The sequence below is a fragment of the Macaca thibetana genome, chromosome 1 (assembly GCF_024542745.1).
Source record: "Macaca thibetana thibetana isolate TM-01 chromosome 1, ASM2454274v1, whole genome shotgun sequence".
Lineage (NCBI taxonomy): Eukaryota > Metazoa > Chordata > Mammalia > Primates > Cercopithecidae > Macaca > Macaca thibetana.
Window position 1 is genome coordinate 8,174,142 of NC_065578.1, and position 26,900 is coordinate 8,201,041.

A 26,900-nucleotide genomic window follows, 5' to 3' on the forward strand; every position below is an offset into this window, starting at 1 on the left:
GTGTGTGTGTATGTGTGTGTGTGTATATATGGCCTGGGTGTGTGTGTATGTGTATGTGTGTATGGCCAAGGACCCCTGGCCCCCAGCTTTACCTAATAGGAACAGTAAATAAACCAATGCAGAGATACTTTCATACACCTTTAAGAACAAGTTATAGGTCTTACTAAGCATTAAAAATGTCAATACCTATTATAGAATATCTGCATTTCTGGGATTTCTGTAATGCCTGGACTACTTTCAAATCCCCAGTATTTAAACTTATAAATTTTCCCATCGTACTGGAATCTGGTGGAGGGAAAACTTACTCTATTTTATAGAATGAGGTGTTGCCTGATGTTAATTAAAAAACATAGGCAGAATTTAATTTTACAGTTTCCAAAGTATTTTCACATATATTGTCCTATTTAATTATCCTAAAAGCACATCCAGAGGCTGGGGATGGAGAGGAAGTTTCACGAGTCCAAGTATCAGGTACCAAATCCTGAGTCAAACAGAGGCTCAGGGACATGGGTCTCTGAAGGGAGACTCTCAGGAACAGAGTTTGGAGTGAGCAGAGGTTGGAGCTGCTGTTGATGGCAGGGTATTTGATAGCACTGAGATAGGAGGGTACCTGAGGCCATGTTTTCCAACTTGGCAATTCTACCCACAGACGTCTCTGCTTAGTATTTCAAAAGAGACATCACAGTTCATTAATACCGATTCTTCCTCATTTTCAGAGCAAAGAGGGGCTGTCTTTAAAGCAGCTCTTAGCATGTCTAGGTGGGAAGAGGGAGTAACACCTCAAAGGCCCAGGGCAAAGGGCCGCAGAGGAAGGGAAGGCCTCCTGGGAGCTGAAGTGGGAGGCTGTGTCCTCACCACTTAACAAGAGCCACTTAGCAGCAAGAGAATCTTGGTGAAGGACATAAATGAAGGGTGAAACCTCAGGAGGTTTGTGAAGAGATGGGGTTACCTGTATGTTGGTGGGAAGCAATCTCTATTTTTGTCTTTAAAGTGACTCCACTAGGACCTTCGAGCCAGCCAGTTCTGATACTAGAGTCAGAGCAAAGTGGCTTTTTTTTTTTTTTTTTTTTTTTTTGAGATGGAGTTTCGCTTTTGTCTGTAGTCCTAGCTACTCAGGAGGCTGAGGCATAAGAATTGCTTGAACTTAGCAGGTGGAGCTTGCAGTGAGCTGAGATCGCGCCACTGCACTCTCCAGCCTGGGCAATTAAGCAAGAGTCCATCTTAAACAAACAAACAAACAAACAAAAAGTTTAAATTCCTCTGAGCCAATGAATACCTTCAGTCTTCCTGCCAAGAAGTTAATTAATAACAAATCAGTGAGCTGTGAGCATGTTCCAGTCAAAGTCATACTCGTCTTGGCACCCCCCTTGTCAAGGTAGTTGTTACTTCATTTTAGAGTGAGCAATGTGGTTCTTGTTCATATGAGTGGTTTTATTTTTGTGTTGGTTTGTTTTATTTTTAAGACAGTCTTACGCTGTCTCCCAGGCTAGAGTACAGTGGCGCGATCTCAGCTCACTGCAACCTCCCCATCCCGGGTTCAAGCTATTCTCGTGCCTCAGCCTCTCTAGTAGCTGGAATTACAGACCTACTCCACCATGCCCTGCTAATTTTTGTATTTTTAGTAGAGACCGAGTTTCACCATGTTGGCCAGGCTGGTCTCACACTCCTGACCTCGAATGACCCACCTGCCTCAGCATCCTGAAGTGCTGGTATTACAGGCATGAGCCACTGCACCTGGCCATATGGGTGGTTTTAAAATGAGTGTCTAAGCAGCACATAACTTGATGATCCACTTTGCTGACTTGCTGGAGGTATGTGAACAACTGATGAGAAATGAATTATGCACCCAATGGCCACTGTTCTCCAACTGTGATCTGAGGACCCGGGGATCCCAAGACCTTTTAAGGGTATCTGTGAGATCAAAATTATTTTCAAATAATTCTGAGATGATATTTCCTCTTCATTCTCTTTCTCTCATGAGCATATGGGAGTTTTCCAGAAACTTCCTGCCAGGCCACATCACAACCGACCTGACCCAGAGTATGTCTGAGAATTCAGCTGTCTTCTATTAAACCAGACATTAAAGAGATTTGCAAAAATGTCAAACAAGGCCACTCTTCATGTAACAGGCTTATTTTAAGAAAATGAATTAATATGTTTCTTGGTTGCCATTTCTAATACAGTAAACATTGATCAATGTAACCCACATGAGCAAAAGCTCTTTGGAGCGCTCAATAATTTTAAGTGTGCAAAGGGGTCTGAGACCAAAAACTTGGATAACTACTGACTTCTGAGTAAAGGCTGGGATTTTTAACTGATTTGTTGTCTATTGGAGCCTAATATTTCTCTGCTGGAAACAATTCTGTATTGTTAACGGTCAATAGAAAAGTGAGTGGACCTGCTCACTGCTGGCAACTTTTAGGAATCATCTGTTTTTCAAAATGTTGAGCCCACTGCAGAAAAACCCCACAGGTCAGGGCAAGATGGCAGAGACCAGCCGGGCATGGTGGCTCACGCCTGTCATCCCAGCACTTTGGGAGGCCAAGGTGGGTGGATCACCTGAGGACAGGAGTTTGATACCAACTTGGCCAACATAGTGAAACCCCATCTCTACCAAAAATCAGCTGGGTGTGGTGGCAGGCGCCTGTAATCCCAGCTACTCGGGAGGCTGAGGTAGGAGAATCGCTTGAACTCGAGAGGCGGAGGTTGCAGCGAGCTAAGATCACGCCACTGCACTCCAGCCTGGGCGACAAGAGGGAAACTCTGTCTCAAAAAAAAAAAAAAAAAAAAAAAAAAAAAAGATGGCAGAGACCCAGCCAGGTGCTCTCAGGGAAAGCCGAGCACGAAGGGAAGTTTGCCGTGGGGCTCACCATCCTCCCTTTGGTATGACTTAGTCTCTGTTTGGGAAATGTCTTCTCATCTTTTTTTCATGTCTCTGTTATTGCCAATTAATCCCAGCTGAGGGGTTTGTGGACAGCCAGCCAAACTATCCATTTGTCTCTATCCCTGCATTTGGAAGGAACAAATGAGAGTTCCTTGGCAATGTCGGGACAGTGACTGGAGGGAGGCAGTGAGGCACCTAGGAGGGGCTCCCTCAAAGGACCCACCCTCTACCTGTAGGACCCTGAGAGTTTCCACCCTAGATGCCTCTCCCCGCCTGACCCTGAGAAATATTGCCTACTAACGATGCCAACTCAGGGAACGCCACTGGCATGGCTGTACCCTCATCTCTCTTCAGTGTGAAGCAGTTACGGGAGTTTTCTAAAATCACCACTGTGCAGCCTGGCAGCCTAGGCTTGGAAGCAACAGAGTGGGATTAGGAAAAACCACCTCCCAGGTTGTTAGATGAGAGGACTCAGCGAGTCAGCACCCGCGCAGCAGGTGGGCATTTCAGGAAGAACACTCGGGATGCCCTTGGCAAACTTTAAATTGCCTTATAAAACTTAAAATGTGGCATTGTTAGCACCTTTCTGGTAGTGGAATTCATATATTAGATTGTTTCTCAAGCTTTTTTGGCTCTCACCCACAGTAAAAAATATAGAAATACATTTTTCACTGCAACCTGATTCTCGTGTGTGTGTGTGTGTGTGTGTATCCGAAACAGAAGTGGGCAATACTTATCTTTACTACACATAACACAGTCTCTTCCATTTCATTTATTGGTTTATATATATATTTATTTATCTTTGAGACAGGGAATGTGGTTTGGCTCTGTGTCCTCACCCAAATCTCATCTCGAATTGTAATCCCCATGTGTCAAGGGAAGGACCTGATGGGAGGTGACTGGATCATGAGGGCAAGTTCTCCTGTGTTGTTCTTGTGATACTGAGTTTTCACAAGATTGGATGGTTTTATAAGGCAGTTTCCCTTCTCTCCCTCTCTCTCTCAGCTGCTGTCATGTAAGACAGGTCTGCTTCCCCTTCCATCATGATTGTAAGTTTCCTGAGGCCTCCCCAGCCATAGGGAACTGTAAGTCAATTCGACTTCTTTTCTTTGTAAATTACCCAGTCTTGGGGAGTATTCTTTACAGCAGTGTGAAAACAGACTAACACACAGGGTCTCACTGTGTTGCCCAGGCTGGTCTCAAGTGATCCTCCCGCCTCGGCTTCTAGAGTAGCTGGATTGCAGGTGTGAGCCATTGTATCCAGCTATTCTATTTTTAAAAAGAAAATGCTGCTTACTAAACAGGTATCACCACCCACTAACTGGTTGTGACCTGCAGTTTAGAAAATATCAAGATAAAGGATTGGATTGGAAGGACCTTTCCCAGGTTAAGATTCTGCATTTCAGTCTTTCAAAGACGTTTCTTTGTAGGAAGCATCACAGTAAAGCTCTAAACCTGAGAACCAGGTAGGGCTCAAGCATCTATTTCACAGTAGAGGCATAGGAACAGCTTTCTATACATTTCAGAGAGCACAGATTGGTTCTAGTCCCTGGGAACCTGTTGTCCTCCTCCTCGATGGCCCTCACAGAATGACAATATAGCATAGTATTATTTACCTGCACATATTCCCACCAAAAGTCTGGAAATAATGATAAGCTCAAATGACTTGGCGACTTTGCTGCATCCCATTAAGATCGCAGGCACGATAGAAAATATGTTGTTGAACAGCAAGGCCCCTTTTCTGCAGAGGACAAAATATCAGTTAGTTTGGCTTAAGTATTCACTCATTCATTCAGGAAATGTTTCTGGAGTGTCTCCTCTGCATAGGCTCCAGCAGTTACAGCAGTGGCTTTACTGCTGTGCGTTTAGCTCTCTGGGACCTGAGACTGATACAGGTCAAGTGCATGGCCTGGTGTGGGAATACTCTCTGTGTGGGGAGCAAATGGAAATGACCATAGTCCAGAGGGCATCAGTGGTGAAAATGGAGGGAAAGGGCTCTGTATTAAGATATAGTAAAAGGTTTTTGAAATCATTAGCTAATTTATAATTTTGGTGTAATCTTGAAAGCCAACCCCAAAATTGTCCTGGATAAGGACATTAGAGGAAAAGAAAAGTATAGATCCATCTCACTTATGTCAACATAGATGCCACAATCCTAAATGAAATCTTAGTAGATTAAAATTCAACAGCATATACAAAAATATTTCAATGTCTTTCACCATAGTAAAGATTATATTAGGGCCAGGCACAGTGGCTCACGCCTGTAATCCCAGCACTTTGGGAGGCCGAGGTGGGCAGATCACTTGAGGTCAAGAGTTCGAGATCAGCCTGGCCAACATAGTAAAACCCCGTCTTTACTAAAAATACAAAAACTAGCTGGGCGTGGTGGCAGGTGCCTGTAATCCCAGCTACTCTGGAGGCTGAGGCACAAGAATTGCTTGAACCCAGGAAGTGGAGGTTGCAGTGAGCTGAGATCGTGCCACTGCACTCCAGCCTGGGTGACAGGGCGAGACTCCATCTCAAAAAATAAATAATGAATAAATAAATAAACATTATATTGGAAGAAAACATTGGATTATCTCAATAGAAGCAGCAAAAGAAGTCAATAAAATTTAACACCATTGGCCGGGCGCAGTGGCTCAAGTCTGTAATCCCACCACTTTGGGAGGCCGAGACGGGCGGATCACGAGGTCAGGAGATCGAGACCATCCTGGCTAACACGGTGAAACCCCGTCTCTACTAAAAAATTCATAAAGCTAGCTGGGCGAGGTGGCGGGTGCCTGTAGTCCCAGCTACTTGGAAGGCTGAGGCAGGAGAACGGTGTGAACCCAGGAGGCGGAGCTTGCAGTCAGCTGAGATCCGGCCACTGCACTCCATCCCGGGCGACAGAGCGAGACTCCGTCTCAAAAAAAAAAAAAAAAAAAAAAAAAAATTCAACACCATTATGATTTTTAACTTTTTATTTGTTTATTTAAAAGTTGGCCTAAGTTTCTTTCTTCCTTGCTTTTTTTTTTGAGACAGTCTCGCTCTGTCACCCAGGCTGGAGTGCAGTGATCGCAGCTCACTGTAACCTCAGTCTGCCATGTCTAAGTGATTCTTGTGCCTCAGCTTTCCAAGTAGCTAGGATTACAGGCACGTGCCCCCACACCCAGCTAAGTGTTTGTATTTGTAATAGAGATGGAGTTTCCCCATGTTGGCCAGGCTGGTCTCGAACTCCTGGCCTCAAATGATCTGCCTGCGTCAGTCTCCCAAAGTGCTGAGATTATAGGCATGAGCCACCGCGCCAAGCCATTTTTTTTTTAAACCAGCCTTAACAAACTATACATAGAGGACCTTCTTTAAGCTGATAAAGGAAATCCACCTTAAACCTATATCAAACACCACACTTAATGAAACTTGGAAAGCATTCCCATTTAAGTCAGGAACAAGCCTACCCTGGAGATCCTGACAGAAGCAAAGCAAACTTCTCTGCAGGGGCCTCTCACAATGGAGCCCTCATGATGAGGACCCTCATGATGGACGAAGCCGTGAGCGAGTGGCGCTCCAGCATTCCTAAACACTGAGAAACTCGCCACACGTGAGAGCTGCTTACACTAACAGCACACCTTCAGACAACAGAATCAGACTGTGACTATAAAATGTTTAAAATGATTAGTGTCATAAAATAAGGAATCCAAATGGTACTATATTGGAGAACCGACATTACCTGACTTCAAGGCTTACCATAAAGCTACAGTAATTAAGACAGTGTGGTGCTAGTAAATGAACAGGCAAATGGGCCGGGCGTGGTGGCTCCCGCCTGAAATCCCAGCACTTTGAGAGGCCAAGGCGGGCGGGATCACATGAAGTCAGGAGCTCAAGGCCAGCCTGGTCAGCATGGTGAAACCTCGTCATCTCTACTAGAGCCGCGTGCCTCTAATTCCACCTACTCGGGAGGCTGAGGCATGAGAATCGCTTGAACCTGGGAGGCGGAGGTTGCAGTGAGCCGAGATGGCACCACTACACTCCAGCCTGGGAGACACAGCGAGACTCTGTCTAAAGAAAAAAAAAAAAAGAATAGACAAATAGATCAATGGAACGGAACAAAGAGTCCAGAAATAGACCCACGTTAAGTCTAGTCAACTGATCCTTGACAAAGGGGCAAAGGGAACACAATGGAGAAAAGACAGTCTTTTCAAAAAAAATGGTGCTGGGCTGGGTGCAGTGCTCATGCCTGTAATCTCAGCACTTTTGGACACTGAGGTAGGAGGATCACTTGTGTACAAGAGTTCCAGACCAGCCTGGGCAACATAGTGAGACGCCATTTCTAGAAAAAATAATAAATTGGCCAGGCACAGTGGCTCACACCTGTAATCCCAGGACTTTGGGAGGCCAAGGTGGGTGGATCCCCTGAGGCCAGGAGTTTGAGACCAGCCTGACCAACAAAACGAAACCCTGCCTCTACTAAAAATACAAAAAAATTTAGCCGGGTATGGTGGCACACACCTCTAATTCCGGTTACTCAGAAGACTGAGGCTAGAGAATTGCTTGAACTCAGGAGGCAGAGTTTGCAGTGAGCTGAGATTATGCCACTTGCACTCCAGCCTGGGTGACACAGCAAGATTCTGTCTCAAAAAAAAAAAAAAAAAAAAAGAAAGAAAAGAAAAAAATCAAAAATTAGCTGGGCACTACTGGTGGTGCACTCCTGTAGTCCCAACTACTGGAGAGGCTGAGGCGGGAGTACTGCTTGAGCTAGGAAGTTTGATGCTGCAGCAAGCTGTGATTGTGTCACTGCACTCAGCCTGGGTGACAGAGTGACACCCTGTCTCAAAAACAAAAAACAAAAAACAACAAATAAAAAGAAAAGAAAATGGTGCTGGAACAACTGGACATCTATATGCAAGAAAATGAATCTAGACATGAACCTTAGAATTTTCCCAAATTTTAATTCACAGTGGTCACAGACCTAAATATAAAACGGAAAACTATAAAACTTCTGAAAGATAGCATAGGAAAAAAAAATCTAGACAGTCTTGGGTTTGGCGATGACTTTTCAGATATAACACCAAAGGCATAATCCATGAACGAAAGAATTGATCCTTAAAATGAAAGACAGAAAGTTAGAAAATATAAAATCTTTAGCCAATAAAGACAAAAAGGGAAGTTGGGTAATAGTCTTAATACCTGACAAAATATAATTTGAGATAAAAATATCGTAAAACACAGAGGTGTTATATGCATTATAAAGAAGTAGAAGAAATAACAGCAAAGAAGATGTAACTGTCATAAACAGAGACGATTCCAACACAGCCACAAAATACATACAGCATCAACTGGACTGATTAAATGCCAGGGAGGAATAGGTAAACCAACAATTTTAGTCTGAAGTTGCTAACGTGATCCTCTCAAAATAGTAGGTCAATTCACAAAGAACAAGCTAAAGATAGGAACCAGTGGCATTATCAAGGAGGGAGGTGGACATTTTAAGGTAGTACACCCCTCCTGAGCAATTGTCTGTAATTTTATAACAATAATAAGTCACAATAAAGTTTTATTGCAAAAAGAAAGAAAGAAAAAGAAAGAAAAGAAAGAAAGAGAAAGGAAGGAAGGGAGGGAGGGAGAGAGGGAAAGAAAGGAAGGAAGGAAAGAAAAAGATAAGCTGGTCTTCATTAAAATTAAAACTTCCTGCTCTGTGTAAAACACTGTTAAGAGGAGGAAAAGACAAGCCACAAACTAGGAGAAAATATTTGCAAAAGACATACCTGAAAAGCACTGTTCTCCAAAATATACAAAGAACTCTTTAAAACTCAAAAAGAAAACAAACAACCCAATTTAAAAATGGGCCAAAGATCTTAACAGACACCTCACCAAGATACGCAGATGAGAAATAAGCATATGAAAAGGTGCACCACCTGATGTGTTATCAGGGAAATGCAAATTAAACAATAAGGTACCACCTGTCAGAAGAGCAAAAACCCAGAACTCTGACACCACCAAATGCTGGAGCAACAGGAACCCTCATTTGTTGCTGGTGGGAATGCAAAATGATATCTCGCAGGAGAATGGCGTGAACCTGAAAGGCGGAGCTTGCAGTGAGCTGAGATCCGGCTACTGCACTCCAGGTTGGGCGACAGAGCGAGACTCCAACTCAAATAAATAAATAAATAAATAAATAAAAATAAAAGACAGTTTGGCAGTTTCCTATAAGACTAAACATACGCTTATCTGTACTCATATGATCCAGCAATCACATACTCCTTGGTATTTACCCAAAGGTGTTGAAAACGTATATCTACACAGAAACTTACACGTGCATGGATGTTTACGGCTGCTTTGTTCACAATTGCCAAAAGTTGGAAGCAACCAAGATGTCCTCTGGTAGTGAACGGATAAAGTGTGCTACAACCAGACAATGAAATATTCAAGCCATGAAAAGACATGAAGAAGCCTTAAGTACATATTAGTAAAAGAGGCCAATCTGGGCCAGGCGTGGTGCCTCACGCCTGTAATCCCAGCACCTTGGGAGGCCAAGGTGGGTGGATCACGAGGTCAAGAGATCGAGACCATCCTGGTCAACATGGTGAAACCCCATCTCTACTAAAAATGCAAAAATTAGCTGGATGTGGTGGCGTGCACCTGTACTCCCAGCCTCGGGAGGCTGAGGCAAGAGAATTGCTTGAACATGGGAGGTGGAGGTTGCAGTGAGCTGAGATCGTGCCACTGCACTCCAGCCTAGCGACAGAGTGAGGCATCATCTCGAAAAAAAAAAGAAAAAAAAAAGGCCAATCTGAAAAGCCTATCAGAGTGCAAGAAGGAGGGAGGGAGGGAGGGAGGGAAGGAGAGGGAGAGGGAGAGGGAGAGAGAGAGAGAGAGAGAGAAAGAGAGAGGAAGGAAGGAAGGAAGGAAGGAAGGAAGGAAGGAAGGAAGGAAGGAAGGAAGGAAGGAAGGAAGTCCTACATACTCTATGATTCCAACTATATGGCATTCTGGGAAAGGCAAACTATGGAGATAGTAAAAGCATCAGTGGTTGCCAGGAGTTAGAGAGGAGGGAAGGATGACTAGGCAGAGCATAGAGGAGTCTTAGGGCAGTGAAACTACTCTATATGATACTATAATGGTGGACACAAGTCATTACCCATAGAATGTACAACATCAATAGTAAACCCTAATGTAAACCCTAATGTACACTATGAACCTTGGGTGATGACATATGTCAATGCAGGTTTCACCATTTGTAACAAATACACAAATACACCGCTCTGGTGAGAGATGTTGATAAAGGGGGAGACTATGCATGTATTGGAGGAGAGGGTATATGGGAAGTCTCCGTAGCCTCTTCTCAATTCCGTGAGCCTAAAACTGCTCTTTAAAAATAAAGTCTACTTTCAATGGCAGGATATGGTGGCTCATGCCAGTAATCTCAGCACTTTCAGAGGCCAAGGTGGGAGGATAGCTTGAGGCCAGGAGTTCAAGACCATACTGAGCAACATAGCAAGACCCCATCCTTGTAGTCTCAGCTACTAGAGAGGAGGATCACTTGAGCACAGCAGGTGGAGTCTGCAGTGAGCCATAATCGCGCCCCTGCGCTCCAGCCTGGGCGACAGAGTAAGACCCTATTTCTATATATATATATTTTGAGATAGGGTCTTACTCTGTCTATATTTTATATATATTTATATATTAAAATATATATTAAAAATACATATGTAATTTTTTTTAGGCAGGGCGCAGTGTCTTATGCTTATATTCCCAGCACTTTGGGAGGCCAAGGCAGGCAGATCACTTGAGGTCAGGAGTTCAAGACCAGCCTGGCCAACATGGTGAAACCTCATCTCTACTAAAAATACAAAAATTGGCTGGACATGGTGGTGGGTGCCTGTAATCCCAGCTATTTGGGAGGCTGAAGCAGGAGAATCACCTGAACCCAGGAGGTAGAGGTTGCAGTGAGCCAAGATAGCGCCATTGCACTCCAGCCTGGGTGACAGAGCGAGACTCTGTATCAAAAAAATAAATAAATAAAAAATAAAATAAAAAATAGTACTATAGGAAAGAACAAAAAACTATAAAACAAAGTTATGTAAAACAATGATGAAAATAGATTTTAAAAACAAATAGAACTTATTGAAATGAAAAATATAATCATTAAAATTAAAAACATAGCAGGTTTATTATATCTGAAGAGAAAATTAGTGAATGGGAAGGTAGACCTGCAGAAATTACCTAGAAAGCACCCGAGAGAGATAAGAAGATGGGAAATATGAAAGATTCAAAGACATGGAGGAACTTCATGGAGTTCTAGAAGCAAAGAATATAGAAAATCGGGGAGGGGCAATATTTGGCTGAAAAATTCTCAGAACTGATGACAAAGACATGAAACTTCAGACAAGGAACCACAGTGACTCCCAGGATAAAGAAAACTAAATCCTTGGTCCTTTACGATGAAACTTTATAGAAGGACATGTAAAAAGACCTGAAGACAATGGAAAGCTCTAGTTTGCTCATGAGTGGGAAAGGTCAACATTGGAGAGATGTCAGTTTTCCTCAAGTTAATTTATAAATTCAGAGCAATGCCAATCAGAATCTTTCTTCAGGGATTTTGAGAAGCTGACTTAAAATTTTAAATGGAAGAGTAAAAGAACATGAATAACTAAGATAAACTTGAGAGCAACTGACTTTCCACTTGGAAAAATAAAATAAAATTAGTTCTTTCTCATCACTCAATATATACAAAATAAAACACCAGATGTATCTGGAAAAACAAAATTGTGAAATAAATTTTAAAAATATAGAAGAGGCTAGGCGTAGTGGTTCGTGCCTATAATCCCAGCACTTTGGGAGGCCAAGGTGGGGGGATTGCTTGAGCCCAGAAGTTTGAGACCAGCCAGAGCAACATAGTGAGACCCTGTCTCTATAAAAACTAAAAAATGAGCTGAGCATCATGGCACACCCTGTAGTTCCACCTGTTTAGGAGGCTGAGGCAGAAGGATCCCTTGGGCCCAGGAGTTCAAGGCTGCAGTGAGCTGTGATCGTGCCACTGCACTCTCACCTGGGTGACAGAGTGAGATCCTGTCTCACATACATATATTTATAGTTTTTGCTTTGTAAGTGTCCCCAGTTGAGAAGCAAAATCTATAAATTTGACCACTTGAAGACTTTAAAATTTTGAATAAAAAAGGTACTATATGTATGATTAAAAAAATAAAGCAACAGATTGAGAAGATATTTTCCCTAAATAACAGAAGTAGAGTGTAGATGTTACTTGCTCACGCTCAGAAGTGAAATGTCCTGGGTTAGACTCCTGGCCACCTCCCAGCTGTGTGATCTTGGGTAAGTTACAGTGTCTCTCTGCACCATTTCCCCATCTTTAAAGTGGAGTGGGGATTAGCCAGGTGCGGTGGCTCACACCTGTAATCTCAGCACTTTGGGAGGCCGAGGCAGGCGGATCATGAGGTCAGCAGTTTGAGACAGCCTGGCCAACATGGTGAAACTCCGTCTCCAGTAAAGATACAAAAAATTAGCTTCATGTGGTGGCGTGCACCTGTAATTCCAGCTACTTGGGAGGCTGAGGCAGGAGAATCCCTCAAACCTGGGAGGCGGAGGTTGCAACGCGCTGAGATCGCGCCATTGCACTCCAGCCTGGGTGACGGGGCGAGACTCTGTCTCAAAAATAAATAAAAATAGGCCGGGCGCGGTGGCTCAAGCCTGTAATCCCAGCACTTTGGGAGGCCGAGACGGGTGGATCACGAGGTCAGGAGATCGAGACCATCCTGGCTAACACGGTGAAACCCCGTCTCTACTAAAAAATACAAAAAAAACTAGCCGGACGAGGTGGCGGGCGCCTGTAGTCCCAGCTACTTGGGAGGCTGAGGCAGGAGAATGGCGTGAACCCGGGAGGCGGAGCTTGCAGTGAGCTGAGATCTGGCCACTGCATTCCAGCCTGGGCGACAGAGCAAGACTCCGTCTCAAAAAAATAAATAAATAAATAAAAATAAAGTGAGGATTGTAATAGTACTTCTAAACCCAGTCAGGATAGTGCCTGGCACATAGGAACTCATTAATAAAAGTTAGTTGCTACTGTTATTTAAATAACACCGGCCACATGCAGTGGTTCACCCCTGTAATCCCAGCACTTTGGGAAGCAGAGGTAGGTGGATCACTTGAGGCCAGGAATTTGAGACCAGCCTGGCCAATATGGTGAAACCCTGTTTCTACTAAAAATACAAAAATTAGCTGCGTGTGGTGGTGGCCACCTGTAATCCCAGCTACTTGGGAGGCTGAGGCAGGAGAATGGCTTGAACCCAGGAGGTGGAAGTTGCAGTGAGCCGAGATCGCACCACTGCACTCCAGCCTGGGCATCAGAGCAAGTCTCTACCCCAAAAAATAAAGAAATAAATAACACCCACAAATACTTAAGAAAACGGCAAATAGCCAAATAGTGTTTATCAGACTCCTAACTAGACAGCTCAATTAGCAACCTTTAGCACCACCTGTGGACCAAACAGCATGCTCTTCACTCAAGAAGTGTCCCGTAGGTCTGATTCTGAGTGGAGGGATGTTCTGCTCCATGAAGGCCCACAGGGAAAATTGTGGGTTCAACACTAACCTCTCAAGAAGATGTTAGATCCCAAAGCTGCGGCAGTGTTTTTTGTTTGTTTGTTTGTTTTTTGAGATGGAGTTTCGCTCTTGTTGCCCAGGCTGGAGTGCAATGGTGCGATCTTGGCTCACTGCAACCTCCGCCTCCCGGGTTCAAGCGATTCTCCTGCCTCAGCCTCCCGAGTAGCTGGGAATACAAGCGCCCACCACCATGCCCAGATCATTTTTGTATTTTTAGTAGAGATGGGGTTTCACCATGCTGTCCAGGCTGGTCTCCAACTCCTGACCTCAGGTGATCCGCCTGCCTCGGCCTCCCAAAGTGTTGGGATTACAGGCGTGAGCCACCGCGCCCGGCCGTGTGTTTTTATTCTCAGATTCTTTTCTTGAAACACTGGAGGAGGAGTCAGAGTCTGGGTTACTCTGGGCTCACTAGATCTGTGACCTCACTCAGCCCCATGTCTCCTCATCCCTGGAGGGGTTGGACGAGGGGACCTCTAAAATTCTGTTTCTAACTAGGTCTTCCATAACGTCCACGGAATTTACACGGGGGAGCGTGATATCTTAAGGACACTTTTTTGGAATAAAATATGGCATTTCTAATGTTTCTAGAAATAGGGGCAAAGATACAGCCCTGACCCCTTTGTTCAGGAGGCTGGTGTCACAAGAGAGATGTCCTAGACAACACTGTGGGGACAAAAGGGCAGTATGAGCCGAAGCAAGTCCTGGGTCTCCACAAGCACACACGGCTCCTTCCGGGTCTGCCTGAGAGCCTGTAGATCCCCGGCCACCCCTGCTTCTAATCCCCAAGACCCTGCCTAGGTCCCCAAACACTGTCAATATCTGGTCTTCTTTTCTGACCCCATTAGAAAATAAAAATGACCAGCCAGGCGCAGTGACTCACGCCTGTAATCCCAGCACTCTGGGGGGCTGAGGTGGATGGATCACCTGAGGTCAGGAGTTTGAGACCAGCTTGACCAACATGGTGAAACTCCATCTCTACTAAAAATACATTAGCCGGGTGTGGTGGTATACACTTGTGATCCCAGGATCAGGAGGCTGTGGCAGGTGAATCGCTTGAACCTGGGAGGCAGAGGTTGTGGTGAGCCAAGATTGTGCCATTGCATTCCAGCCTGGCTGACAGAGCAAGACTCCATCTCAAACATTTTAAAAAAAAAAAAAAAAAGAAAAAGAAAAGAAAAATGATCACAGTGGTTATTATTCTAGTCTCATGATAAGGATTTCAGTTTTAGGCCTATGTTTTAGCTCTGATAGGGGTCTATGAGCTTCAGGGAATTAAAAATTCACCTTCCCTTACCTGCCAAATTTATTCACCAAGGGGCCGACCAGGAGGGATCCGATAAACCCTCCGAAGGGAAACATGGACACGGTTACAGACCACAGCAACGTCAAGGGGAAATCTTCTATGAATTCACCGGTCCTACTGTAGTAAGTCTCATTGTAAAATTGTTGCATGAGCTAGGAGACAAAGCAAAACAGAACACCAAAATAATTTGCTCCGGTTTTGCAGGAAGAATACTAGCTGTTAGGACACCCAGTGAAATAACCTGGGCACACAGAGACCAGCCTTATTAACCGGGGGGTGATGGGAGGCAGGACAGAGCTTCATGAGCAGCAAGCAGGGTGGGCACCCACGGGGAGGACTGGGAAACCTCTGAGCAGCAAACCACCCTTGGTATTTCTCAGCCAGAAAGAGATGACTCCAATTTTCCAATCAGTTGGGAGACCCCTGCCCACTCTGGATTCCCTCTAAACCGCAAGGCCACAGAAGATCTGAGCCCTGTCCTGGAGCCCAGCCCACTGTGTGTCCATCCAGACCTGGCCCATCCCAAGAGCCATGTGCCTGCGAATTCCCTCGGGTCTGTGCTGTCTGGAGGGTGTTTTCCTCTCCCTTTGCTTGAGGACAGCTGTGTGAACAGCCCCACACTGGCCAGTCCCACCCAGGCAATGGGCTGCTTCAAACGCCCTCCCACATCTTGCTCACCACGGTGACCTACCAGGGCTGGAGAGTTGACAGCAGCCACGTTGTACCCATACTGGAAGGACGATCCGAAGGCAGCTATCAGGGTTGCCAGGGCAAGCACAAGCGTCAGCCTCTGCAGAGATTGCAGCTTAGGTCAGGAAGCAGCCCCAGGGTTCCAGGGCCCTCCCGCTTTACTTCGGTTTCATAGAAAGATGTAACAGAATCTGAAGATCTGTAGTCTTGAGACTACTCCATTCCTTGAAACCTACCCTCAACCCACCTTGGGTTACAGCAGGCTTTCTCAACCACGGCACTTTTGACACTTGGGGTCCAATAATTCTTTATTGTGGGGGCTGTCCTGAGCACAGCAGGATGTCTACAGCATCCCGTAAACATGGTGCCAGTAGCACCCCTCTCCCCAGCTGCGACAACCCAAATGTCTTCTGACATTGCTAAGTGTCCCCCGGTGGGGAAGTGCCCCATTTGAGAACCACTGGATCAGAAAGAAGCTGAAACCTACTTCTCTAACACTGCAGCTACTACTGCAGCTGATGTTTGAATTGCTCCTGTGACATTCCTGCCACGTGGTGGCATTTGTCAACTGCAGCAAATGTGCTCTTGCACCATCTCAAACATAAACTCCCGGAAAAATCAAACAGAAAAAAAGAAATTTTTAGCTATTTAGGGCCACTGAAAATTTCCTTTCAGACAATCTGTAATGACAAGAGGAAATTCATTAGTAATAAAGAGCGGGAGACAGACATGGAGAGAGCTGTGGGCTTAAAATCTACAGGCCTCAGTTTTGAATCTACTCATTGCCACTTTTCAGCTTAATTTCCAGGATCTTCAGTTTCCTCATCTCTAAAATGAGGACAATCACACTCCCTCGCTGAGTGTTTGCCAGGATTAATTACGACCATATCTAGCTGCAGAGGTGACTCTGCTGTCGGAGAGAGCTTAGGACGCTGCGCTGCTCTCTGACTTGCCATCAAAAGACCTTCTTCCACCTACTCTGATGGAGAGCCCCCTTTCTTCTTCTTTTTTTTTTTTTTTGAGATGGAGTCTCACTCTGTTGCCCAGGCTGGACTGCAGTGGCACAATCTCGGCTCACTGCAAGCTCCGCCTCCCAGGTTCACGCCATTCTCCTGCCTCAGCCTCCCGAGTAGCTGAGACTACAGGTGCCTGCCACCACGCCCGGCTAATTTTTTGTATTTTTAGTAGAGACGGGGTTTCACCGTGTTAGCCAGGATGGTCTCGATCTCCCAACCTCGTGATCCGCCCGCCTTCAGCCTCCCAAAGTGCTGGGATTACAGGCATGAGCCACCGTGCCTGGCCAGAGAGCCCCCTTTCACAGGTGACACAGGTTCATGCTCGGCCCTCCAGAGACAAGATGAGCACTATCCCACTGAATCTAAATCTACAGAGATTCTTTTTTTTTTTTTTTTTTTTTTGAGACAGGGTCTTGCTTTCTTGCCCTGGCTGGAGTGCTGAGATGCTATTATAGCTCACTGCGACCTCAGCCTCCTGGGCTCAAGTGATCCTCCCACCTCAGCCTCCCGAGTAGCTGGGACTACAGGTGCATGCCATCACGCCTGGCTAATTAAAAAAATTTTTTTACAGAGACAGAGGTCTCATTATATTGTCCAAGCTGGTCTCAAACTCCTGAGCTCAAGCGATCCTGCTGCCTCGGCCTCCCGAAGTGCTGGGATTGTAGGCATGAGCCACTGTGCCCAGCCTAAAGAGGATGTCTTGGCAGGGGTAAGTGAAAAGCCAGATAGGGAGAGAAACAATGATCTTTCCTGCCTTGTCACGGGGCCCAGATGGGGTGGAATGAACCTCTGAAGAGCACACCTGCAAGGAGCCCTGGTGAAGAGCAAAAACACACTACACACACACACACACACACAACACACACACACACTACACACACACACACACACACACACTACACACACACACACTACACACACACACACTACACACACACACACTACACACACACACTACACACACACACACAGTACACACACACACACTACACACACACACACTACACACACGCTACACACCACACACTACACACACACACTACACACACGCTACACACACACACTACACACACTACACACACACAACACACACACTACACACACACATTACACACACACTACACACTATGCACACACACTACACACACTACACACACACCACACACTACACACACTACACACACACACACACACACACACACACACTACACACTACACACACTACACACACACTACACACCACACACACACCACACACACACTACACACACGACACACACACGACACACACGACACACACACACACACACACACACACACACACACACTACACACACACACTACACACACACTACACACACACAACACACTACACACACACTACACTCACACTATACACACACACTACACACTACACACACACTACACTCACACTATACACACACACTACACACTACACACACACAACACACACTATACACACACCACACACTACACACACATACACACACACTACACACACTACACACACTACACACAAACACATCCACACTACACACACATTACACACACACTACCCACACACAAACACACCCACACTACACACACATACTACACACACACTACACACACTACACACTCACACACTACACACACTACACACACTAAACACACAAACACCACACATTACACACTACACACACACTAAACACTACACACAATACACACACACTACACACTACACACACAGACTACACACACTATACACACTACACATACACTACACACACCACACACACTACACACTACACACACTATGCACGCACTATGCACATCATGCACACACACTATGCACACACACTACACACATACTACACACACACTGCATGCACACTACACACACCACACACACTACACACACACTACAAACACTACACACACACTACATATACTACACACACACTACACACACACCACACACTACACACACTACACACAGGACACACATACTACACATGTACTACACACACACAAACACACACATTACACACACTATGCACACACACTACACACACACACACTACACACTACACACAGTACACTACACACACTACACAGTACACACACACTACACACACTACACACACCACACACATACTACACACACACTGCACACACACTACACACGGACACTACACACACTACACACACCACACACACTAAACACACACTACACACACTACACACACACTACACACGTACTACACACACTACACACACTATACACACAATATACACACTACACACACTACACACACACTATACACACACTACACGCACTATACACACTACACACACACTACACACACTACACACACAGTACACACACATACACTACACATATACACACACTACATACATACTACACACACACTACATACACACTACACATACACATACACCCACATGTACACACCCACACTACACAGCCACACCCACACACACTGCACACCCCACACCCCCACATGCCCCTACTACACACACACATGCCCCCCGTGTACACACACAATACACACACATGCCCCCACATATACACACTACACACACACTCCCCACATGTACACAAACACTACACACACACCCCCCACATGTACACACACACTACATACACACATACATGCCCCCCACATGTACACACACTATACACCCCACACCCCCACATGCCTCCACTACACATACCCCCCCCACACCACACACACACCCACCCCTCACCCCCCACACACATAGGCACAAATACACACATCACACACACCACACATACAGACATACAGCCCACACATCCCCCCACACACACGCCTCACACCCCCCCACACACCCCCCCCACACCACATAACAGCCTACCCCACACACACACAGCCCACCCCCCCACACACATATGCACACACAATAGACTTGGCTCACCTCCCATCTGACTGGCTCTGTATATTCATTCATTCACTCATCTATTCACCATTCAACATACTGAGCGCCCAGTGTGAACCAGGCATTGCTCTAAGTGTCAGGGATATAGTGGTGAACAAACAAGACAGACAAAAATCCCTCCCCTATAGCTGTTCTACTGCTTGATTGTGTTAACAGAAGAGAGAGGGGTAGGGGTGGGGGGAAGAAAGGGAAGAAAATGTTGATTAAAAATTTTTCTTCTGGGCACGATGGCTCATGCCTATAATCCCAGCACTTTGGGAGGTTGAGGTGGGTAGACTGCTTGAGCCGAGGAGTTCTCGGCCAGCCCGGGAAACATGGTGAAACCTCGTCTCTACTAAAAATTCAAAAATTCGCTGGGCGTAATGCGCATCTGTAATCCCAGCTACTCAGGAGGCTGAGGTGGAAGGATCACTTGAGCACGGGAGGCAGAGGTTGCAGTGAGGTGAGATCTCACCACTGCACTCCAGCTTGGGTGACAGAGCGAGACCCTATCTCATCAAAACAGCAAAACAAAACAAAACATCTGGGTGTGATGGCAAATGCTCGTAATCCCAGCACTTTGAGAAGCTAAGGTAGGAGGACCGCTTGAGTCCGGGAGTTTGAGACCAGATTGGGCAACATAGGGAGACCTGTCTCTACCAAAAACAAAATTAAAAATTAGCTGGGTGTGGTGGTGAATATGCCTGTGGTCCCAGCTACTCAGGAGGCGGAGGTGGGAGGATCGCTCGAGCCCAGGAATTCAAGGCTACAGTGAGCTATGGTCACACCACTGCACTCCAGCCTGGGCAACAAAGCGAGACCCTATCTCAAAAAAAATAAAAATAAAAAGTTCTTTCCTAATTCGCTTCTCAGTAAGATGAAACTGCAACCAGCTTCATTCACACAGCCAAGTGCAGCTCTTGACCACTCCCTCAGCCTGATGCGGGCCCTAAGGTTTGAAGTCCTTTGGGGTCAGGGGTGGGGTTCTGGCCAGCAGCACAGTCAACAAGCACAGCCCAGCTGGTGGAGCTGGCTGGTTCCCAGGGCTCATGCCCCAGAGTTGGGGGTTCTGCCAGGCACCATGGATAGCCAGCTCCCTGACTGCTTTGATGGGATCCCGGCAAAAACGATCAGAGAGACTATGGAGGAGAGATCAGAGCGACTAAATGATCAGGCTATAGAGTCTCTGAGGATAGAGCATTCAATTCACCCTCCATTCTTTCACTTCCTCCCTGAATTCAAGCCACAGGCACATTCTGTGGGCGCCGCAGGAATCATGGCTCACTCTCCTGAGGGCAGCAAAGTTATTCTGGGTGGGTTCTCACTAACCCTGCTGGTCCAACTGTCTTCATTACACAAACACGTATGGCCAGCTAACTGGACTCCAGGAAGCACAGTGCCCTCCAGTGAGCAACACAGCTGCCCCCAGCAGACTATTGTCCAATGGTAAAGACACACATTAAGAAACTACATGAGAATGTAATAAACTGTAACTGTAGTAAGTACTACACAGGAGTGGTTAAAAAGAGAGGTCTGTGGAGCAACATCTCAGCTGAGGAGAGGAGGGGGAAGAAGAGAGTGGTTCAGAGAAAGGGAACAGCCTGTTGGAAGGCCTGCGGCAGGCGGAGCTCAGAACCTTTGAGCATCTGGAATTTGGCCAGTGTGGCTGGAGCGTGGGGAAAGGAGGGCAAGCCGGGGGGAGCGTGGGGAAAGGAGGGCAGGCAGGGTGAGGGCCACAGAACAGACTGGGTGTTCCCTCCATGTGCTCTGTAGCCGGGGAGTGGGATGGAAGGATTTGGACTTTTAAAAAATTATTCCAGGCCGGGTGCAGTGGCTCATGCCTGTAATCCCAGCACTTTGGGAGGCCAAGGCGGGAGGATCACTTGAGGTTAGGAGTTTGACACCAGCCTGGGCAACATGGTGAAACCCCATCTCTACTAAAAATACAAAAATAAGCAAAGCGTGGTGGCACATGCCTGTAGTCCCAGCTACTAGGGAGGCTAAGGCAGGAGAATTGCTTGAACCCAGGAGGTGGAGGTTGCAGTGAGCCGAGATCACGCCACTGCACTCCAGTCTGGGAAACAGAGCAAGACTCTGTCTCAAAAAATAAAAAATTACTCCAGCTGCTACGTGCAGAGCAAAAGGGAGACCAAGGATCGGGTTACTACAGAAGCCAGCAGACAGCAGATGGGCACTTGGGTAATGGAACGGGCCGCGGCAGGGGTTAAAAGTGCCAGCTTTGACGACTATTGAGGATGCGAATTAAAAAGACTTGGTATCCCATGAGGAAAACGCAAATAAAAATCAGCATGCGATACCACTTCTCAGCCTGTGAGTTCCACTTAGAGAGTTCAACTTTTTCAGATTCCACATGTAAGATGATGTGGCGCGTGTCTTCCCATGCCTGGCTTATTTCACTCTGGTGATAAACTGTATACTTTTATATACTAATATGTACTTTGTGTGTGTGTGTAGAGACAGAGTCTCGCTTAGTTGCCCAGGCTGGTCTCTATCCTCCTGCCTCAGCCTCCCGAAGTGCTGGTATTACAGGTGTGAGCTGCCACGCCCAGCCTGTATACTTTATTTATTTAAATTGTTTTTGTTTTTGTTTTTGTTTTTGTTTTGGAGATGGAGTCTTGCTCTGTCACCCAGGCTGGAGTGCAGTGGCGCAATCTCAGCTCACTGTAGCCTCCACCTCCTCAGTTCAAGCCATTCTCCTGCCTCAGCCTCCCGGGTAGCTGGGATTACAGGTGCATGCCACCGCGCCTGGATAATTTTTGTATTTTTAGTAGAGACAGGGTTTCACCATGTTGGCCAGGCCGGTCTCAAACTCCTGACCTCAAGTGATCCACCTGCCTTGACCACCTAGAGTGCTGGGATTACAGGTGTGAGCCACCACACCAGGCTATTATTTACATTTTTTATAGAGACAGGGTCTCGCTATGTTGCCCAAGCTAGTCTTGAACTCCCGGTCTCAAGCAATCCTCTCACCTCAGCCTCCTAAAGTGCTGGTTTTATAAGTGTGAGCCACAGTGCCAGCCGAGGCCTGTGTACTTTAGAGGGGAGAAATTGTATGGTATTGAGTTATAGTCTCAATAAAGATGCACATAGTAGAAAGAAGGCTTAAGCCCTCTTTCTTTCTTTTTTTGCTTTCCTGGAGGCGGAACAAAAAGAATTTGGTACTGGGCTGGATTAGGGCATAAGGAAAAGGGAGGGGATGAAGAGGATGTGTGGGTCTCTGGCCAGCCTGTTAAAATGAGAGACCCCAGTGATCCCCAGCCATGACCGGGAGGGGCTCTCCTTAGAGGCTAAGGAGGTTGCCATGACTCTGAGCTGTGCTTCAGGGAGAAACCAGAAACCACATTCCTCATGCTGTCAGTAAACCAGTTTCCTGCCTTGCATAATGCAGAGAACATTTTGAGACTTTAGTAATAACCACCACCCCAAGAAAGAAAAGAAACTTTTGGGGGGATGTGCACCCCTTTAAATGACCGGTCCAGCAAAGTTCTGAAATACGGCAGCAGTCACATCTCATTCCCATGTGAGCTAAGTCATCTGCCTGCTATGTGGACTCTACACTGAGTGTTGCCACCAAGTAGCTGTAAATTAGCCTAATAATGCCATACACCAGACACCATAGCACATACCCTACAGCCAACAATGTAGGCCGGGCGCGGTGGCTCACGCCTGTAATCACGGCACTTCGGCGGGAGGCCGAGGTGGGCAGATCATGAGGTCAGGAGTTTGAGACCAGCCTGGACAACATGATGAAACCCCGTCTCTACTAAAAATACAAAAAGTTAGCCGGGCATGGTGGCAGACGTCTATAATCCCAGCCACTCGGGAGGCTGAGGCAGGAGAATTGCCTGAATCTGGGAGGTGGAGGTTGCAGTGAGCTGAGATCGCGCCATTGCACTCCAGTCTGGGTGACAAGAGCAAGATTCTGTTTCAAAACAAAACCAATGCATAGCCTGTCACTACATCAATGTCATTTCTCTAAACCAGTGAGAATTCCTAACAAACAACCAGTAATCACTCCTCTCCTATTTTGTCCTTTTTTCTTTAAAAACTTGAACCTCTCCTATGCTCTCCAAAGTACTTCCCAGTGTTTTCCAGGGCTCCAGTCCTCAACCTTGGCCCCAATACAATCTCTACATCAATTTTGCTTCAGTTTCTTTTTTTAGGTCGACGATCCTCAAGGCTGACCTTCTGACAGGGTGCGATTCAGTCACTGGGAAGGAAGCCCAAACCATCTCCCTTAGAAATCCATCTTGAAGTTTCTGTTGTCAGAGAGACATTCTTTCAGTTCCAAACTTTTCCTTGTTAGGAATCTCCAGTCAGAATGCAAACACCCCTGGAATAGTTAGCGCTCATGGAGGATCAGTACTTCAAGCTCTGTCACCTTATCGCACTGTTGAACTCAGTTTCACAAACAAGTAGTGGGAGGGACAGGGAAAGATGTTAGCCGCTGTAGTGGTTTGGAGCACAGCTTCTGGAGCCCAGGAGTGTGGGATCGAAGCCTGGCTCTGCTGGGCTGTGTGGCCTTGGGCAACTCCCTGAACTTCTCAGTTCCTTCACCTTTAGAATGGGGATAATGGGCCTGGCCTGGTGGTCCACGCCTGTAATCCCCGCAATTTGGGAGGACGAGGCAGGAGGATGGCTTGAGCCCAGGAGTTTGAGACCAGCCTGGGCAACATAGTGAGAGCTCATCTCTACAAAAATAATTTAAAAACAAGGCAGGCATATTGCTTGAGCCCAGGAGGCTGCAATGAGCCATGATTGTGCCACTGCACTCCTGCCTGGGTGACAGAGCCAGATCCTGCCTCAAAAAATAAGTTTTTTTGAGGATAATGATACCGCCACAGGAATAAATGAGTTCACAGATATAGAACACTTAGGACCACCCCTGTTCTGCAGCAGGTGTTACAAACGGGTTAATTAATTAATCTATTAATTACAAATGATTATCAATGAGGACCCAGAGAGCACGGAGGGGTGTTAGTTGCTCTAGGATACTCAACTAGTTACTGGTGGAGCCACTCCACAAAAATGTGTCTTTATTTTCCAAAGCATTTTGGCGTCTTTTTATTGAGGTGGGGAACTTTATTCAACAATCCTTTGTTTTTTTTAGACGGAGTCTCACTCTGGCTGGAGTCACTGGAGTGCAGTCGCTCTATTTCTGCTCACTGCAACCTCTGCCTCCCAGGCTCAGGCATCCTCCCACCTCAGCCTCCAGAGCAGCTGGGACTATAGGCGCAGTCACCATGCCCAGCTAATTTTTATATATTTTGTAGAGACCGAGTTTCGCCATGTTGCCCAGGCTGGTCCCAAACTTGTGGGCTCAAGCAATCTGCTTGCCTCAACCTCCCAAACTGATGGGATTACAGGCAAGAGCCATTGCACCTGGCCCTCAATTCTTATGTAGTTGTAAAGTACCTTGTTGTATCTTTTTTTTTTCCCCCAACCCATTTATTTATTTTTTTCTTTCAGACCAAGAGTCTTTTTTTCCTGGCAGAAAGTCCTTGGTGCACATCTGACAGATGTCAGTGTTTGCCCTCTACGTAGGAGAAAAGCAGGGCTGAGTGCAGTGGCTCAGGCCTACAATCCAAGCACTTTGGGAGGCCTTGAGCCCAGGAGCCCAAAACCAGCCTGGGTATAAGGAGACACCGTCTCTTCAAAGTATTTAAAAATTAGCCAAGCATGGTGCCGCATGCCTGCAGTCCCAGCTACTCTGGAGGCTGAGGTGGGAGGATTGCTGGAGCCCAGGACTTCAAGGCTGCAGTGAGCTATGATCCCACCATTGCACTCTGGCCTGATCAACAGAGTAAGACCCTGTCTCAAATTTTTAAAAAAATAAATAAATTTTAAAAAAAAGAGAAAAGAAAGAAAAAGAAAAGGCCAGTGAGGCCACTGCCACACACTACTGAGGGGTAGGGAGTGGCTCCACACACTGCCAGACACCCTTCTCCCCAGACGGCGCAGCCTCTGTAGCCTTCGCCTGCCCCCGCATTTCTCCTTGGCTCCTACATCCCCTCTCGGCTGCACTTAATGGTTTCCCAGATTCTTACAGACTATTGGAATCGCTTCCTTTGGAGTGTTTCAGGAAGCCCAACACGCCCTGGCTTTTTCCCCAAGGGGCAGGCTGCTCTCAGGAGGGGGAGCCCATCTCCACCTTCATCCCTCTGTCTCAGAAGAGGCTTCCTGTCCTGGAGGGCTGAGGCAGCGGGCAGCTGGGGTCAGCCCACGCCTCTCGCATGTGGCCATCTGAATCATTTCCTTTCGCAATGTGTTACTCAGTTTCAGGGCCTGCCACGTGGGGGTGCTTCCCTTCCTTTCTACAGCGGCACATGGGGGACGTGGGGAACGTGGCAGTCGTGCCTTGCTCTGGACAGCGGAGGACCTCCCTGACCCCCAAACACCTAAGTCCTCATCACCTCTGCTTCTTTTCTATAAAATGGAGGTGATAACACTTGATTTGTCTAACACTTTCTTAGTCGTGAGACAAACAAGATGACCCAAGTGAAGGGGCTGAGTAGACTCCAAAGCAGTGACTCTCAGTTGAGGGCTGGGAGTTGATTCTGCCCTCTCGGGGACATTGGTTGTCACTCCTGGGGGAGGGTGCTACTGCATCTAGAAGGTAGAGCCAGGGAAGCTGCTAAACATCTTGTAACACACAAGACAGCCCCTACAACAAAGCATTAGCCAGCGCCAAATGGCAATCATGCGGAGGCAGAGAAACCAGCTCTAAAGAATGATTGAAAAGTAGTAACATTTACAAAGGCCAGGCATGGTGGCTCATGGTAACCCCAACACTTTGGGATGCCAAGGTGGGTGGATCACTTGAGTCCAGGAGTTCTAGACCAGCCTGGCCAACATGGTGAAACCCCGTTTCTACTAAAAACACAAAAATTAGCTGGGTGTGGTGGTGCATGCCTGGAATCCCAGCTACTCAGGAGGCTGAGGTGGGAGGATTGCTTGAGCCCAGGAGGTGGAGGTTGCAGTGAGCCGAGATTGTACCACTGTACTCCAGCCTGGGTGACGGAGCGAGACTCTGTGTCAAAAAAAAAAAAAAAAAAAAAAAAAAAAAAAAAAAAAGAGAGAGAGAGAAAGAAAAAAAGAAAAGTAGTAACATTTTACAGGGAACTCAGTCTGTGCCAGGTACTTTACATGCATTGTCTCATTTAATTGCTCCAGCACCATATGAGGCGGTATGGTTATTATTCCCATTTTACAGATGAGAAAACTGAGACACAGAAGAGTTAAAGAACTTGCCCAAGTCCCACAGCTAGAATAGGATGGAGCAGGAATGAATCCTGGGGCTTCTACTTCCCAGGCCCACTTTTTTTTTTTTTTTTTTGAGATGAAGTTTTGCTCTTGTTGCCCAGGCTGGAGTACAATGGTGTGATCTCAGCTCATTGCAGCCCCTGCTTCCCGGGTTCAAGTGATTCTCCTG

The 26,900-nt window shown here is 46.4% G+C and overlaps 1 protein-coding gene across 5 annotated transcripts in view; it reads right to left on the reverse strand.

The window, feature by feature from the left end:
- The window catches only part of SLC2A5 (solute carrier family 2 member 5), a 52,503-nt gene that overhangs the window by 5,750 nt on the left and 19,853 nt on the right, over positions 1–26,900 (reverse strand). For all 5 annotated transcript variants that reach the window (XM_050788440.1, XM_050788433.1, XM_050788414.1 and 2 more), the window contains 3 exons: positions 15,472–15,570; positions 14,772–14,932; positions 4,501–4,625 (listed from right to left, as the gene is read on the reverse strand). In XM_050788440.1, the coding sequence (XP_050644397.1) occupies positions 4,501–4,625; positions 14,772–14,932; positions 15,472–15,570 (385 nt within the window). The remainder of the gene's footprint in view (positions 1–4,500; positions 4,626–14,771; positions 14,933–15,471; positions 15,571–26,900) is intronic.